The 12443-nt window shown below is 43.6% G+C and overlaps 1 protein-coding gene across 1 annotated transcript in view; it reads left to right on the forward strand.

The window, feature by feature from the left end:
• The first annotated feature begins 3277 nt into the window (after positions 1–3277).
• Positions 3278–12443, forward strand: part of DCAF5 (DDB1 and CUL4 associated factor 5) — a 71917-nt gene continuing 62751 nt past the window's right edge. Inside the window, exon 1 of the mRNA XM_005522553.3 lies at positions 3278–3522. Within this exon, the coding sequence (XP_005522610.1) occupies positions 3309–3522 (214 nt within the window). The 5' untranslated portion in view covers positions 3278–3308. The remainder of the gene's footprint in view (positions 3523–12443) is intronic.

The following is a 12443-nucleotide window of genomic DNA, read 5'->3' on the forward strand; positions in this document are numbered from 1 at the left end:
GTAAACCATGATCAGTTATTGCCAATCCTTCCAGAAGCAAAACAGAAATTCTGTAGCATGGACAGAAGCTAATAGGAGAGCAATGCGACACCATGGCCATACGCCATCGAGATCAATTTAGTACTGCTGAGAGACTGGGCTCTGCACAGCCTTGGAATTAGCAACTCTGAAACTGCAACCCAAGATTGTTTACATAGATCATTACTCTAACCACATCACTTCTCTATTTGAAGGATTCTCCTAGTTCCCTCTTCTGTAAACATTATTTACTTACCTTCATTTCCAAGGGCATCTACAGCAAGTCATCACCCTGTTCATTATCTCTAATTTCCTTTCCAGTTAACTCCTCCACTCTGTTGCCTACTTGTTGAAATACCAGTCAAGACATTTGTTGTGCTTGATTTCATGCTACCTTTGAGACATGGAGTAGACTATAAACATCCTACAGAATTAAGCAGCTCAAACAGTATGTACAGAGTCTGGTTTCCTGTGTCCTTTCAGTCTGGCCAAGCTCCATCCAACTTGGTCTGTGACAACCCCTCACGCTAATGTGTCCCCCAGAACAGCAACTTGATGAAGTTTGGTCTGTTTGACTAACTACTGTCAATTGCAATTGCAATTACTACATCAATTCCATTGCAAGCTGCAGAATGTTCCTTTGAAAGTAGACAAAGATGCTTCACTGATGCTACTTCAGTATGACTCAGGACAACAGTGTATGTGCTTTGGAGAGATAATAGCACTCTGGCTTTATTAACACAGCAACCTGTTGTTTTCCAAGGAAGATATTACTTGTATAGCCTATGATAAGTTCCTTAGATGTTATATTCAAAATTAATTCAAAGAAAGGAATCAAAATGAAAAGAATGCTTACCAATACAGTTTTTTAACCTATATGGTCATGTCATTGAGCAGAACAGACTGGCAGTCTGCTATTATTTTTCTTTTAAATTCTGACTGCTTAGAAATATGATTTAAAAAAAACCCAAAAAACAAACAAGCAAAAAAAAAACAAACACAAAAGCAACAACCCAACAGAACAAAACCAAACTCAGTTAAATATTTCTTTAAAATTCTGGAACTGGGGGCTTAGGAAATAGTTTTATTTCTATGCAAAACCATGTAAGTACACAGCTTTCCTAGAGACTGGATCCAGAACGTGGAGAAAAAGCACTGGAGATTTTATTATATTGCATATTTATTTCAGTACAGAAACCAAAGGTATTCAAATATATTTAAACTGAACAATACATTAGGAAAGTGGAAAAAATGAACCACATGTTGGGAATTTAGAAGTGAAGAACAGTTTCTGATATAATTGTAATGGTGCAGAATGTCATGGGATGCACAAACAGAGCTATAAAATATGATTTTATAGCATCTCTGAAGTTTACCTGTGTCTGAAGCTAAGGTAATAAACACAAACCATGGTGGACAGCATCTTTGCCTCTCTATATTGAAGGTGGCTAGATGTGTTACGTTGCAATAGTTGGCCATCAACAACTGTAACTAGAAAAGACCCTTATGTACAGTTCAGATTAGAAGAGATTTACTGCTCCATTTTCACTTCAGTTGTGAAGCATTGTTAATTTTTAATGTTAACACTGTTAATGTAACTTCTTACATTCTTTTTTTATTCCCAGTTAGAAGAGAAAGTTTTTTATTTACTTTTATTATGTGTTAAAATTAAGGCTATAGTGCTGTCAAATATAAAGCTTGGTTTAGGCAGGATTTGATGCCCTTTCTACAGTCTTAACCAAGAAGAAACCCAAAGCACTTAACTGACTTTCTATAATGAAATTTCTATTTCTATGGAAAAGCTGTCACCAGAATATGGCAGCAGTCTAACAGTACTGTCACCTTTCCACATCATGGTTTATGTCAGGGATGGTTTTTCCCTTGGCTTATTTTAAAGCTTGAAGACTCCTAATTCCTAGCAGATGCAGTGCTACACAAAGATGGCCAGGATGGTCAGGCTAATTCATCTCACCTTCTCAAAACTGTATCTTCCCTAGCTACTGGTGCCACGAGGAAATACAGACCTGAAAGGTTCAAGCTGTTGACTTTGTGCACAGGCAGCATGCAGTCAGATGCTGCAAGGTAGGACTGGGGGTCTGTGCAGCACCTCACAGACACTCCCGTTGCCTTACATGGCACCAGAGGTTACCTGAGAGGTACAGGTGAAAGAGAAAAGATATTCTTATTCCAGTAAGGTAAAGGTTGGGGTATTGTTACAGTGAAGGACAACATAGATCACTTCCACCTGGTTAGCCCAGCTGCATTTTGAGGTTTAGTTGACACTGCAGGATAAGGGAAAGAAAATTCATCTGTACGTCCAGCAGTCTTCCAAGAGCTGCAGAAAAGGTCTGCTGACTCAGTTATGATGGGGCAGCCCTCCTGTTTTCGGTGTTGCTCGGGAAGGAGCAGGAGAGAGCAAGCTATGAAACCTCGGATAGCCCCATAATAGCTATCATAGAGAAAACAACCACAACAACAACAAAAGAACCCAAACTGAATTTTAAAGCCCTAATGCTTTAAATTCCCGCAGAAATCACTCAGCATTTACAGAGGACAAGCCCCACTGCAAACCGGCCCCGCACCTGAGCTATTTTTCCCCTCATCCCTCAGGTGCGTTGCCCGCCCGTTGCCTTGAGGCGGGCCGGGCGTGGTCCGGAGCGCTCCCTTCCCCTTCACCGCTCGGCGGGAGCACCTGCCCGCCCACCGCCACCTCCGTGCTGGTCGCGGGGCCGCCGGCGGCGCAGGTCACTCCGCCGGGCCGGCTGAGCGGCGGCGGGACGCGTCCTCCCGCGGCTCCTCCGAGTGACGGGTGCACCCGTTCCCCGGCGGCTCCTCCGAGTGCCGAACGCGTCCTTGCCCCAAAAGGTCCCCGCAGCGGCGAGTGTGTCCGATCTCCTGCAAGTCCCCGCAGCGACGAATATTGTCCTTGCCCCAGGAAGTCCTTAGAGTGGCGAAGTGTCCGTCCCCGGAGTGGCGAACGTTACCGTCCCCCCGCAGGGGCGAGTGTGTCTGTACCCCCGCGCCGCTCCTCCAGCGACTTAACCGGCGGCGGCGCCACGCTAGAGCCGGGCCGGGAGGCGCGGGCTGCAGCTGAGGATCAGCTGCTGAGGGAAGCGGGGAGGAGCCAGCGGGATCAGGAAGCGGCGGAGTGTCTAACACCTCTCTGCCATGGCTGGCTAAAGAAAAATCATCATAACCATAACAAGGGGGGAAGCGGGGGAGGGGAGGCGGCGGCGGCGGGGGAAGGGGCGGCGGGGGAAGGAGCGGCGGGGAGCGGCGCAGGCGGCAGCATGAGGAGGAGAGGCAGCCGTGGGGGCAGCATGCGGTCGGTGGTGGGGTTCCTGTCCCAGCGGGGCTTGGAGGGGGACCCCCTGCTCACCCAAGACTTCCAGCGAAGACGCCTGCGGGGCTGCAGGAACCTCTACAAGAAGGACCTCCTGGGCCACTTCGGCTGTGTCAATGCCATTGAATTCTCCAACAATGGAGGCCAGTGGCTGGTCTCAGGTAAAAGCGTACGCTCCTGTCCCTCGCCCCCTCCCGCCACCCCCTCCCCAGGAAGCATCTTCCTCCCCGGCCGCCTCCCCTGCGGCCCGGGGGAGGGGAGCCGCGGCAGCGCTGCTCAGAGCCGTTTCCCAAATCCACCAGTGCCCGGGAATGATGTTTTCTCAAGTAGAGATCTAAAATGGTTGACAGGTTTTAAATTCTACTATTATCGGGGGGGAGCCCTGGACAAAGTTTTTACGAGAGTGTTTCCCGGGCGCTGGGGGTGGGAGCTAGGGGTGCCCTTTTATTTGATGGCTCGTGTCTCTTTTCTCTTAAAAGAGGATTTTCTTATTTTGGGGGTACGACGACGGAGAAGAAGCAGCCTCGCGGCTCTCATTGTGGGCACCGGGTGACATTTGTCAGCGCCGTGCTCCCGGCCGGGGGTCAGCAATCGCTGCCGGGGGCGGGCGGTGGCCCCGAGTCCGCCGGGGGGGCTGCAGTACCGCTCGGCATCGGGCGGGGACCGGATCGGTTCAGTCGAGGGACTGGTCACTTTGGGGCCACCCCCACCCCATCTTCTTTTGGGGGAGGGGAGTCGGGTTTTGTTTTGTTCCTCCTCCCTCCCCTTGCAGGGCGCGTTTGTGGAAGAAGGGGGGATATATTTGTGATTATGGTTTTTGGCTTAAGGTCCCCTCTGTTGCCTGCCCAGGGCTGAGGGATCCGTAGGGGTGGGGGATGCTGTCAGGTAGGAAGGAGGCGAGGGCTTGACATCAGCTGCGACACCAAGGATGGGGAAAAGATCTGCACCCCCAGCCAGGGAGGGGCTGCGGGGCTCGGCGGCCGACTGGCCGCCTCCCCCCACCTCAGCAGCGTTTGGCACAGGTGCCTGTTCCTGCTTCCCCGCCTCCGGGCTCCGAGGGGCGGCAGGGGAAGGAGGCAACTTGAGGCCGGGGCCTGGCCGGGCGCTGCAGGCCGCGGTCTCCTCGGGCGGCTCTTAGCGACAGGCCGGGGAATCGCGGGCCGATCCCGCCCGCGGCGCCCCGGGGGCTCGGGCGCTGAGGGGTCGCGGCGCTCTTCTCCCGCAGAGCCCTGTGACCCCGCGCTCCTCTGCGAGGGGGCAGAGACCTTCGAGCGCCGGGGAGGGGGCTGCCGGCCCCGGAGGGACCGCTCGTATCGCGCCGCCCCGGGCAGGGCCGGGCCGACGAGCGCGGTGTCCATTGCAGGCCGCGGTCGGGGGGCGTTGTGTCCCGGGCGCCCCTCGCCCCCGGGGAGAGCGGGCTGGAGGGAGCGGCCCCCCTAACGTTGCTCTCCCGCGGCTGGGGCAGCCGACAGGTCCCTCCTCAGGGGCCGGGCAGCAGCGCGAAAGGCCCGCTCCCCGTCGTGTAGGGCAGCTGCCCTCGAGGGGATAGCAGAGGTCCTTGGCAGCTTTGTGGAGAGTAGTTTCCGCTTGCCAGGGGTTGCTGACCTGGTTATTAACTGAGGGCCTAGGATTTGCCTGTCCACCTTGTAAATAGCTACAAGGACTACTTTAGGAATGTGATGGGGGCATGGCTGAGCGAACAGTGTAGTATCTGGGCAGAGGTGAGCTGTATCGCACGATGGTATCTGTAATAACTTCAAAGACCATTCAATAAAAAGTTTTTGTGACTGGTTATTCTTAAGCAAGGGCAGAATAGAAACGCTGTATAAACATGGAGTGGAAGCTGATACACTGAAACCTTCCTAAATTTAACATTCTTACCTGAAGAAACTTATATGTCCAGTGATTTCTGAAGTAAGCATCCATGAAGGATCTTAGTGTTACTGTTAGGGATTCTTTTATTGCTATGCACATGAAACTTCTGAGATATGCATCCATTTAGCTTGTGAATATGTGTGTGTATACATACATACATATATATGTATATAAACATGAGTGTGTATTGGAAAGGAATGCTGACTCACCCATTCTAAAGTTCCTATTTGTGCCAGTTGTCATACTGGTTTGTACTGGTCCTTCTCCAGTAGAAAGTAGAGCGATGTAGTTTTACTTATAAAGTGCTACGGAGAACTCAAGTGTATTTATTTTTTTCTTTTTTATTTTCCATAATAAGTTATGGAAACACCACCAGTATTTTCTGTTCTTGCTCAGGAAGGCTTCAGGATATACTTTAGGTCTTGCCATGTCATCAATGCACTTACCTATGTTGACATCCATTCTTTAGGCCGAAGTATGAACAGTCCAAGGCTGGAATGGACTTTTAAGAATTAATTTTGTCCAAACTCCCTGAATCAAGGTAGGTGCAGAAAAAAAAGGAAGGCAGAGTTCATATCTAGTGGGTATCTAAAAAAGTGTATGCAAAAGGAAGACTTTCAAGCAGCATCCATTTTTCAATTTCCTAACTTTTTCACAGAGCTTCAGAATGTTCAAAGACGGTAAGATCTTCCTCCATATGTAGTATTTACATGCTACTAGAGTTCTACCCTCAAAAAAAAAAAAATTACATGTGCTAGCAATGCACAAATTTGGGATAACTAAGAACAAATTACCTTAAGTTTGACCTTCTACTGATGCCCTGAGAAAATGAAAAGTTCTAATTATGGTAACTTTCTTTTAAAAAAGTTTCGTGTTAGCCATGACCATAATATCTAGAATGCTTTATGGGCCATAGCAACAGCAGGCAGGTATTTTGTGCTTCAGACAGGAACAAGAAATTAAAAGTCCAAATATTAATGGATACTCTGTTAAATTTCACACCATTATAAGACAGCTTCATTAAAATGATGCTCAAAGCGCTCCTTTTAAAGGTTGTACTTGATCCTGAAGCTCTGAGAAATAGCAACAGCAGGAAGAGCAATGAGAAAAGGTAAAGGAAGGGTGTAAGTTGCCTCTACTCTAAATTTTTGTAGAAGAGTTGCTTCAAAAGACTTCCAAATACAGATAAAGCCTTAGAATTGGTGGCATGAGGGTCTCTCTTCCTTCAAAATAGCGTACAGAAGTAAGGATGAGATGTTGGGTGCTTCCAACTGCACTTACAGCAACTAGGAGAGTTAACAGGTAATAATAACAACTTCATATTGGAGTGCATGAAAAGGGAGAGTGCAAGCAGTCTTTTCAGTTGTTCTATCTTAAGTAATATGCATATTCGTAACCTAGAGAAGTCTGCTTTGGCTGAAAGACTTGACAACTTAGACCTTGTTAGAGCTGTTTTAACTACAGCTGATACAGTACATTCATAGTGGCTATGCCAATGCAGTTGAAATACCAGCCTGCATCCAAGTTAGTGCTGTTCTTATAATTTGGCTGGAATGCTTTCCTCAGGTATGTGTCCCACTTCTTTTTCCTCTCTTTTTTTTTTTTTTTTCTTTTTTTCCCTTTTTTTTCCCTCTATTTTTTTCTTTTTAATGTGTCTTACAGAAGCAAGTCTGTAAGACTAATGTTTACTGTTTCAGTAAACAATTCAAACTGCTTAAACAGGGTTTATATTACAGTTACAGATAATTTTCCTCTTAGGATTTTGGGAGGACTTCGGTGTAGACAAGCCTCAGCAGGCCCTCTGAAAGCATGTTTGAAACTTTTTGGGATCTTAGCTTCTTTAGATCTTGTATTAGAAATACAAGACAGATACATGTTTAGTAGTATTTTTTTTGTTCTTAACAGTGTTTCAAAATAAAAAAGTTGAGGTCCACAGATTGAATTGGTGGCCAGTCTGAAGGTTCTTTCTGTACCTGTGTGAAACTCAACAGTGTCACTTTATAGAGGGGAAGAAGGGCAGAGATTAATGTTCTAGGACAGGGGTGCTAGAAGAAGGGACTGACATAAAGACAAGAATTTGAAAAAATCAGAAGGAGGAGGTGGACACTCAGGAGAAGATGTAGTGTGACTGTTGCACTGTATTAGGAATGGCAGTAGTGACGACACAGACTCTCTAGCTTAGTTGCAGAAGAGAGTGCTTTTTATTCTTCCAGATCTTCTTTTATAGACAGTTCAGAGAAGGTCCAAAAAGATAAAACTTTCATTGGTCATCAAACTAATGCATCACCATCATTGGACAGTTGGGAACAACACCCCTCGACTGTTCCTTGCAAGAAAACAACAAGGCAACAAACAACACCTGCAAAGGTTGTTTTCCTTCTCTAAGGACTGTTTGGATTCCACCTTATGATTTCCCAGGCCAGAGTGAGGAAGTTTTGTACTCAACTTTCCCACAGGCTCAAGCTAGTGCCTGAAGCCTAAAAATCTCTTGTTCAATCATTGTCAGTTCCCACAGTATGACAAGCAGAGAAAAACTACCTGTAGAATGATACAAGGGAAGAGGAAAGCTTAACATACAAAAAATGTCTAAGTGGGTTGAAATGGGTTAAAACATGCTTCTGGAAAGAGTTGGAAGATTTTATTGGGCAAAATGTCTTTGCAACACTTTATGTACTAGATAGTGTTTTTTTCTTGTAACAGTTTGAGGAACACGTGACTGTCCATGCATGGAAATAAAAATCACCATGCAATGGTATGCAGCTACCTCTTCCCTCACATTTGCCAAGCATCTCCTGCAATTTGACTTCTTAAAACTCAGCTTTACTTGGTCTGTGTAATAGTTTTTCTCCCATCCTTAGGTTTGGTGGATATGGTTTCCTCTTTGTTTATCTGTCATTTTTCATGCCTGCTATCTTTTACAAACACGAGTATCTTTATCAGAACCTCCCACTTTTTTTTTTACGTACTTTAAGCTGCATTTTCACGATAACTTCTGGGAAGTACTGTAAGCAGAGACTTACTTAATCCATGCCAGTGTTCCTTTTCTCATGACTTTTTTTTCCCCTCCTACCAGATAATGCAAAAGTTAATAGCTGCTCTATGATCCTAAATTTGTGAGGGTGCTAGAAAGTATTGGAAATGCATCTGTCATTTAGCTTTTACATAAATCTGAAGAAATATGAACCTAAAACAGGGACATGAGGTGACTTCAGCAAATGTCTAATCTATTCTGAATAAGGGGATTGTGTATCAAGTATGTTTTAAGGAGGGATGGTCTGATCTTGGTCTGTATCAAGCAGAATACTGTGTGAGGAAGGATATTAGGTTCAGTTACTACATCATGTTTTAATTAATGTCTGAGAAATGATAAAATTTTTCACGAAAGATAGAATCAGGCAGCAGTAATTTCAGGGGATAGAAGTTGAAGTTCAAGTTAATTAAGATACATTATTTGGGGAAAAAAAGTCACGTGTTTTGAGAGGTTCAAGTGCAGTGTGCAGCATGTGAATAAAAATGGTCAACTCTACAAATACACCATGGAGAGTCACCCATAGTCATGTAGAAAAGGATCCAAACGCATAAATATCACAACATAAATATGATCAGAGATGACAAAGCATGTGAAGTAAACATGCTGTGGTGTGTTTGCTGCCTCAAATGGAGTGCTGGGCTCGGTTTTGGGCACTGTACTTTGAGCAAGATGTGCCCAAACTGAGAAAATGTAGAAGAGGGCATGAAGAATGATCAGAGGCCTAGAAGAACAAAATAGTGAAGGGAAGGGGTCCATTTAGTCTACAGAAAGAACAGCTGAGTAGAAATGCAAGTCCTGAGTTGCATAAAGGTGTTTTTAATTATTACTATTATGTGAAGTTGTAAACTTTTTTTGTCTGCTGGGAATAGGGCAAAGAAATGGTCTCAAATTACAGGACAAAAGATTTTAGGGTGCTGTTTGATCTTGCATTTTCCCTTTATCCTGTAACTCATTCACTTATTCTCCTTTTCATTATTTGCACTGTGGTACTTTTGTAGTTTCAAGTCTGAAACTGGTATGATGAAAGCATCTGATCGGGGACAGAATACATAGGGAGAGGTTTTGTCTCTCAGTTGATTTTTTTTGTCAGGTCAACTTCTTTAACTTATCCTGTGCCTGAATGGCCACTGAATCCAATGGAAGGGAAAGTAGCAGGAGCACATGGCAAGGGGGAATGGGATTATATGTAATGTCAAACTGCACCCTCAGGCTTGATATAATAGGGTAATCTGCCTAACAGCAGGGATAATGAAAAACTGAAATAGGCTGCCTAAGGAGTGTATCTACCTCAGCAGTGCTTTTTTAAGAGCAAACTAGAGACTTATCTTCCGGGAATAATTCTGACAGAGCCTGGCCTTTTGCCTTTGTCCAAGGCCAACCAAGTGATCAACTTCTTGAAATACCATCCAATCCTGCTTCCTGTGATTCATGCAACTTCTGAAGTAGATACAAGAAAGAGGACTAATCTTTCATGTTATAATTTTGAAGTATTGCCCACTTGCCATGTAGGTTCTTTAGCAAATGGACTCGGTATATGGGAGATAAAGGGGAGTAGTGGTCTTGAGCTTTGTCCACAACCAGCAAAGTTAATGCACTTTGAAACTGCAGTTTTTCAGTACTGACTGGTATGATTTTGAAGTGCTTCTGTTAGTACACAGGAGCTCAAGTGTGTTTCATGAGCTATGCAGGTACTGTTTGGACTAGATTTACTTTTGGCAAGGGTATGTTCTGGCCCCCTTCAAACTATTTGAGGTCTAAAAATGAATATATTTCTCTTCCTGCATCTCTAGTTTTGAATGTTCCCACAGGTCTGACCCTGCTCCTGTAATGAGGACTGAAGTACTTGACTAATTAAATCTTTTAAAATGTGGTTTCTTTCTGAAAAATAACGGTAGAATGGCATTGTGTAGTTAGCTGGGTCACACAAACTTTTACTTTTCAAATTGTCAGTCATACAGTCCTAAACAGAATCTGCAAAGTAAAATGAAAATGAAGCTATTTCCTCATTGTAAATGTTGAGCTTACAGTTTCTGACGCCATGGAATGAAAAATTATGAATTCCCTGTGGATCTTCAGTTTCCAGAAAATCCACATGTGGAGCCTTGCTGACTAACATACTTGAATATGAAGCCATATATCCAGGTTTTCCAGATATGATAAACCTGTTGCTGTTGGTATATGTTCTATATTATTTTAAGAATGTGGCTTCTGTTACGGTTGTAGAATTGATGTACATGCACAGTAAATTCACCATGAATTGAAAGCATTTTAATTAATCTGCATTTGCAGATCTACTGCACAGAACAAATGTTACAGACCTGAAGTTTCCTATAGTTTTTAGACTTGTAACTTACGTTGCATAATGTGTGTTTGATGAATCATCGTTCCTTTCTACATAGCATAAAAACTATATATTCACATTTTCTTTACTTTCTCCCTGTACACCTGCCCATACATGTGCACCTCCCTCCTATGGTAAGAGTTGGGTTTGGGTAACAGAGTGCCTTTTCTTGGGTATTATTTGCCTGTGACTTAACACTGCTTGTCCTCTTGTGTGAGGATGTAGGGATTGCTGAAGTGTCTTGTTTGCCACAAATCCTCTGTGGTCCAACACACTGAGTAACTTTTTCTTTCTGGTGGAACTGGCCTTAAGTCAGAAGTATTTCTAGAATAGTCAAATTGAAATTAGAAGGGAATACACTTTCAATGCAGTTAATGTTATTATTTCATTAAACTTTTATGTCTCAGTGAGATAAGAGAGGTATAAAACTGTGAACAGATGTAGAAGTTCTCAATAACAAGGATGTACAAGAGAATACATAGGTGGAGGAGGGACAGCACTGCATGAGTGTGGGGAGCATTTAAAAGCTCCTAAGGTATGGAATGTGCCACCACCAATGTTTTATGGAGAGCTAAGTGTCTGGGAAGAGGGAGATATTTGTATTGAACAGGAAAAGTAGTTTCCAAGGCACACAGACACTAAGGTATAGGAACTTATAAAAGAGAAGCTAGTGGCTTCTCTTTTCACGCTATTAAACACTTTTCTGCACAGGTTGCAAATTATCATACTCCTACCATACTGTATGTGTGCTGGGAACCACAGTAATGCTTGTTTCATATGGATATCTTAATTTTTTTGTATCTGGCCAGTGTTTGGTGGAAATGATTGAGTTTAGTGTTAAAATGAGACACCTAGATGGCTGTGCTGTTAGGTAGAAGGATGTGTAGACTTTCTGCAGCGGTTTTGCAAATTAGTTTGCTATGGTAACAAACAACAATATGGTACTATGTTTTGCCCTGAAATGTCTTTTACAAAAGGTAATAAATGAATTCTGATAGAAGCACTGTTGGCATTCACCTATTTTAAATGCTGATTTAATTGTTTTTCAGGTAGTGATAACAATGACATGCTGGTTGGCAGCTTTGGGAAGTAGTCACCTTCAGTGTGATAATTACTTCTTAATCTTAACCTGAATAACATGGTCATACATTTCAACACTCATGTATTTCTATGTCTCCTTATTACAAGCTTATCTGCAATCACTAGAGTGCAAATACAACTTTCTCTCCTATTTCTAAACAGAAAGGAGTATAAGTTTCCATCAGATCAGTTGACCATAAATAACTGTGAGATTTTGGATCCATCAAATTTGACTCATTCTCATAGCTATCAAATGCATCACAAACCTTTGTATCATGTGCTCTTGTTTGATATGTGAAGTACAAAATCAGGAGGAGGAATACACAATTTCATGGAGCATAACATGCTGCTGTACTGTCTATCAAAGTGTCATAAAATCTGTTAGGAGACTCAAAGGCTGAGAGACTTTTTACTTGTAGAATGTTTGACATAACTCAGTTCCATGGGAAAATTTCTTAATAGCGACATATGATGTGAAAAGTTCTAATAAATCTGATTAACAGTAGTAATGAAATCTATTTATGCATTTACCTTTTTTGTAAGTAAACAGCAGGCCAAGTAATTTTGGTTTCTTTTTTTCTCTTTTTGATGCCTTTGTCCTCTGGATAGCAGCTCAAAAGGCTCTGAGTTTAGGCTTTTGACTGTGCAAAGAATCAGTAAAATGTTTTAACTCTAATCAGCATGTGTCTGGTGTCACTTTTCATTTGTGATGCCATTCTCTTTCATTTGTTATTAAAGACAGATACCAAAAATCT

Source organism: Pseudopodoces humilis, chromosome 7 (assembly GCF_049639895.1).
Source record: "Pseudopodoces humilis isolate 2021_Gansu_Grassland_sample_001 chromosome 7, ASM4963989v1, whole genome shotgun sequence".
Classification (NCBI taxonomy): Eukaryota; Metazoa; Chordata; class Aves; order Passeriformes; family Paridae; genus Pseudopodoces; species Pseudopodoces humilis.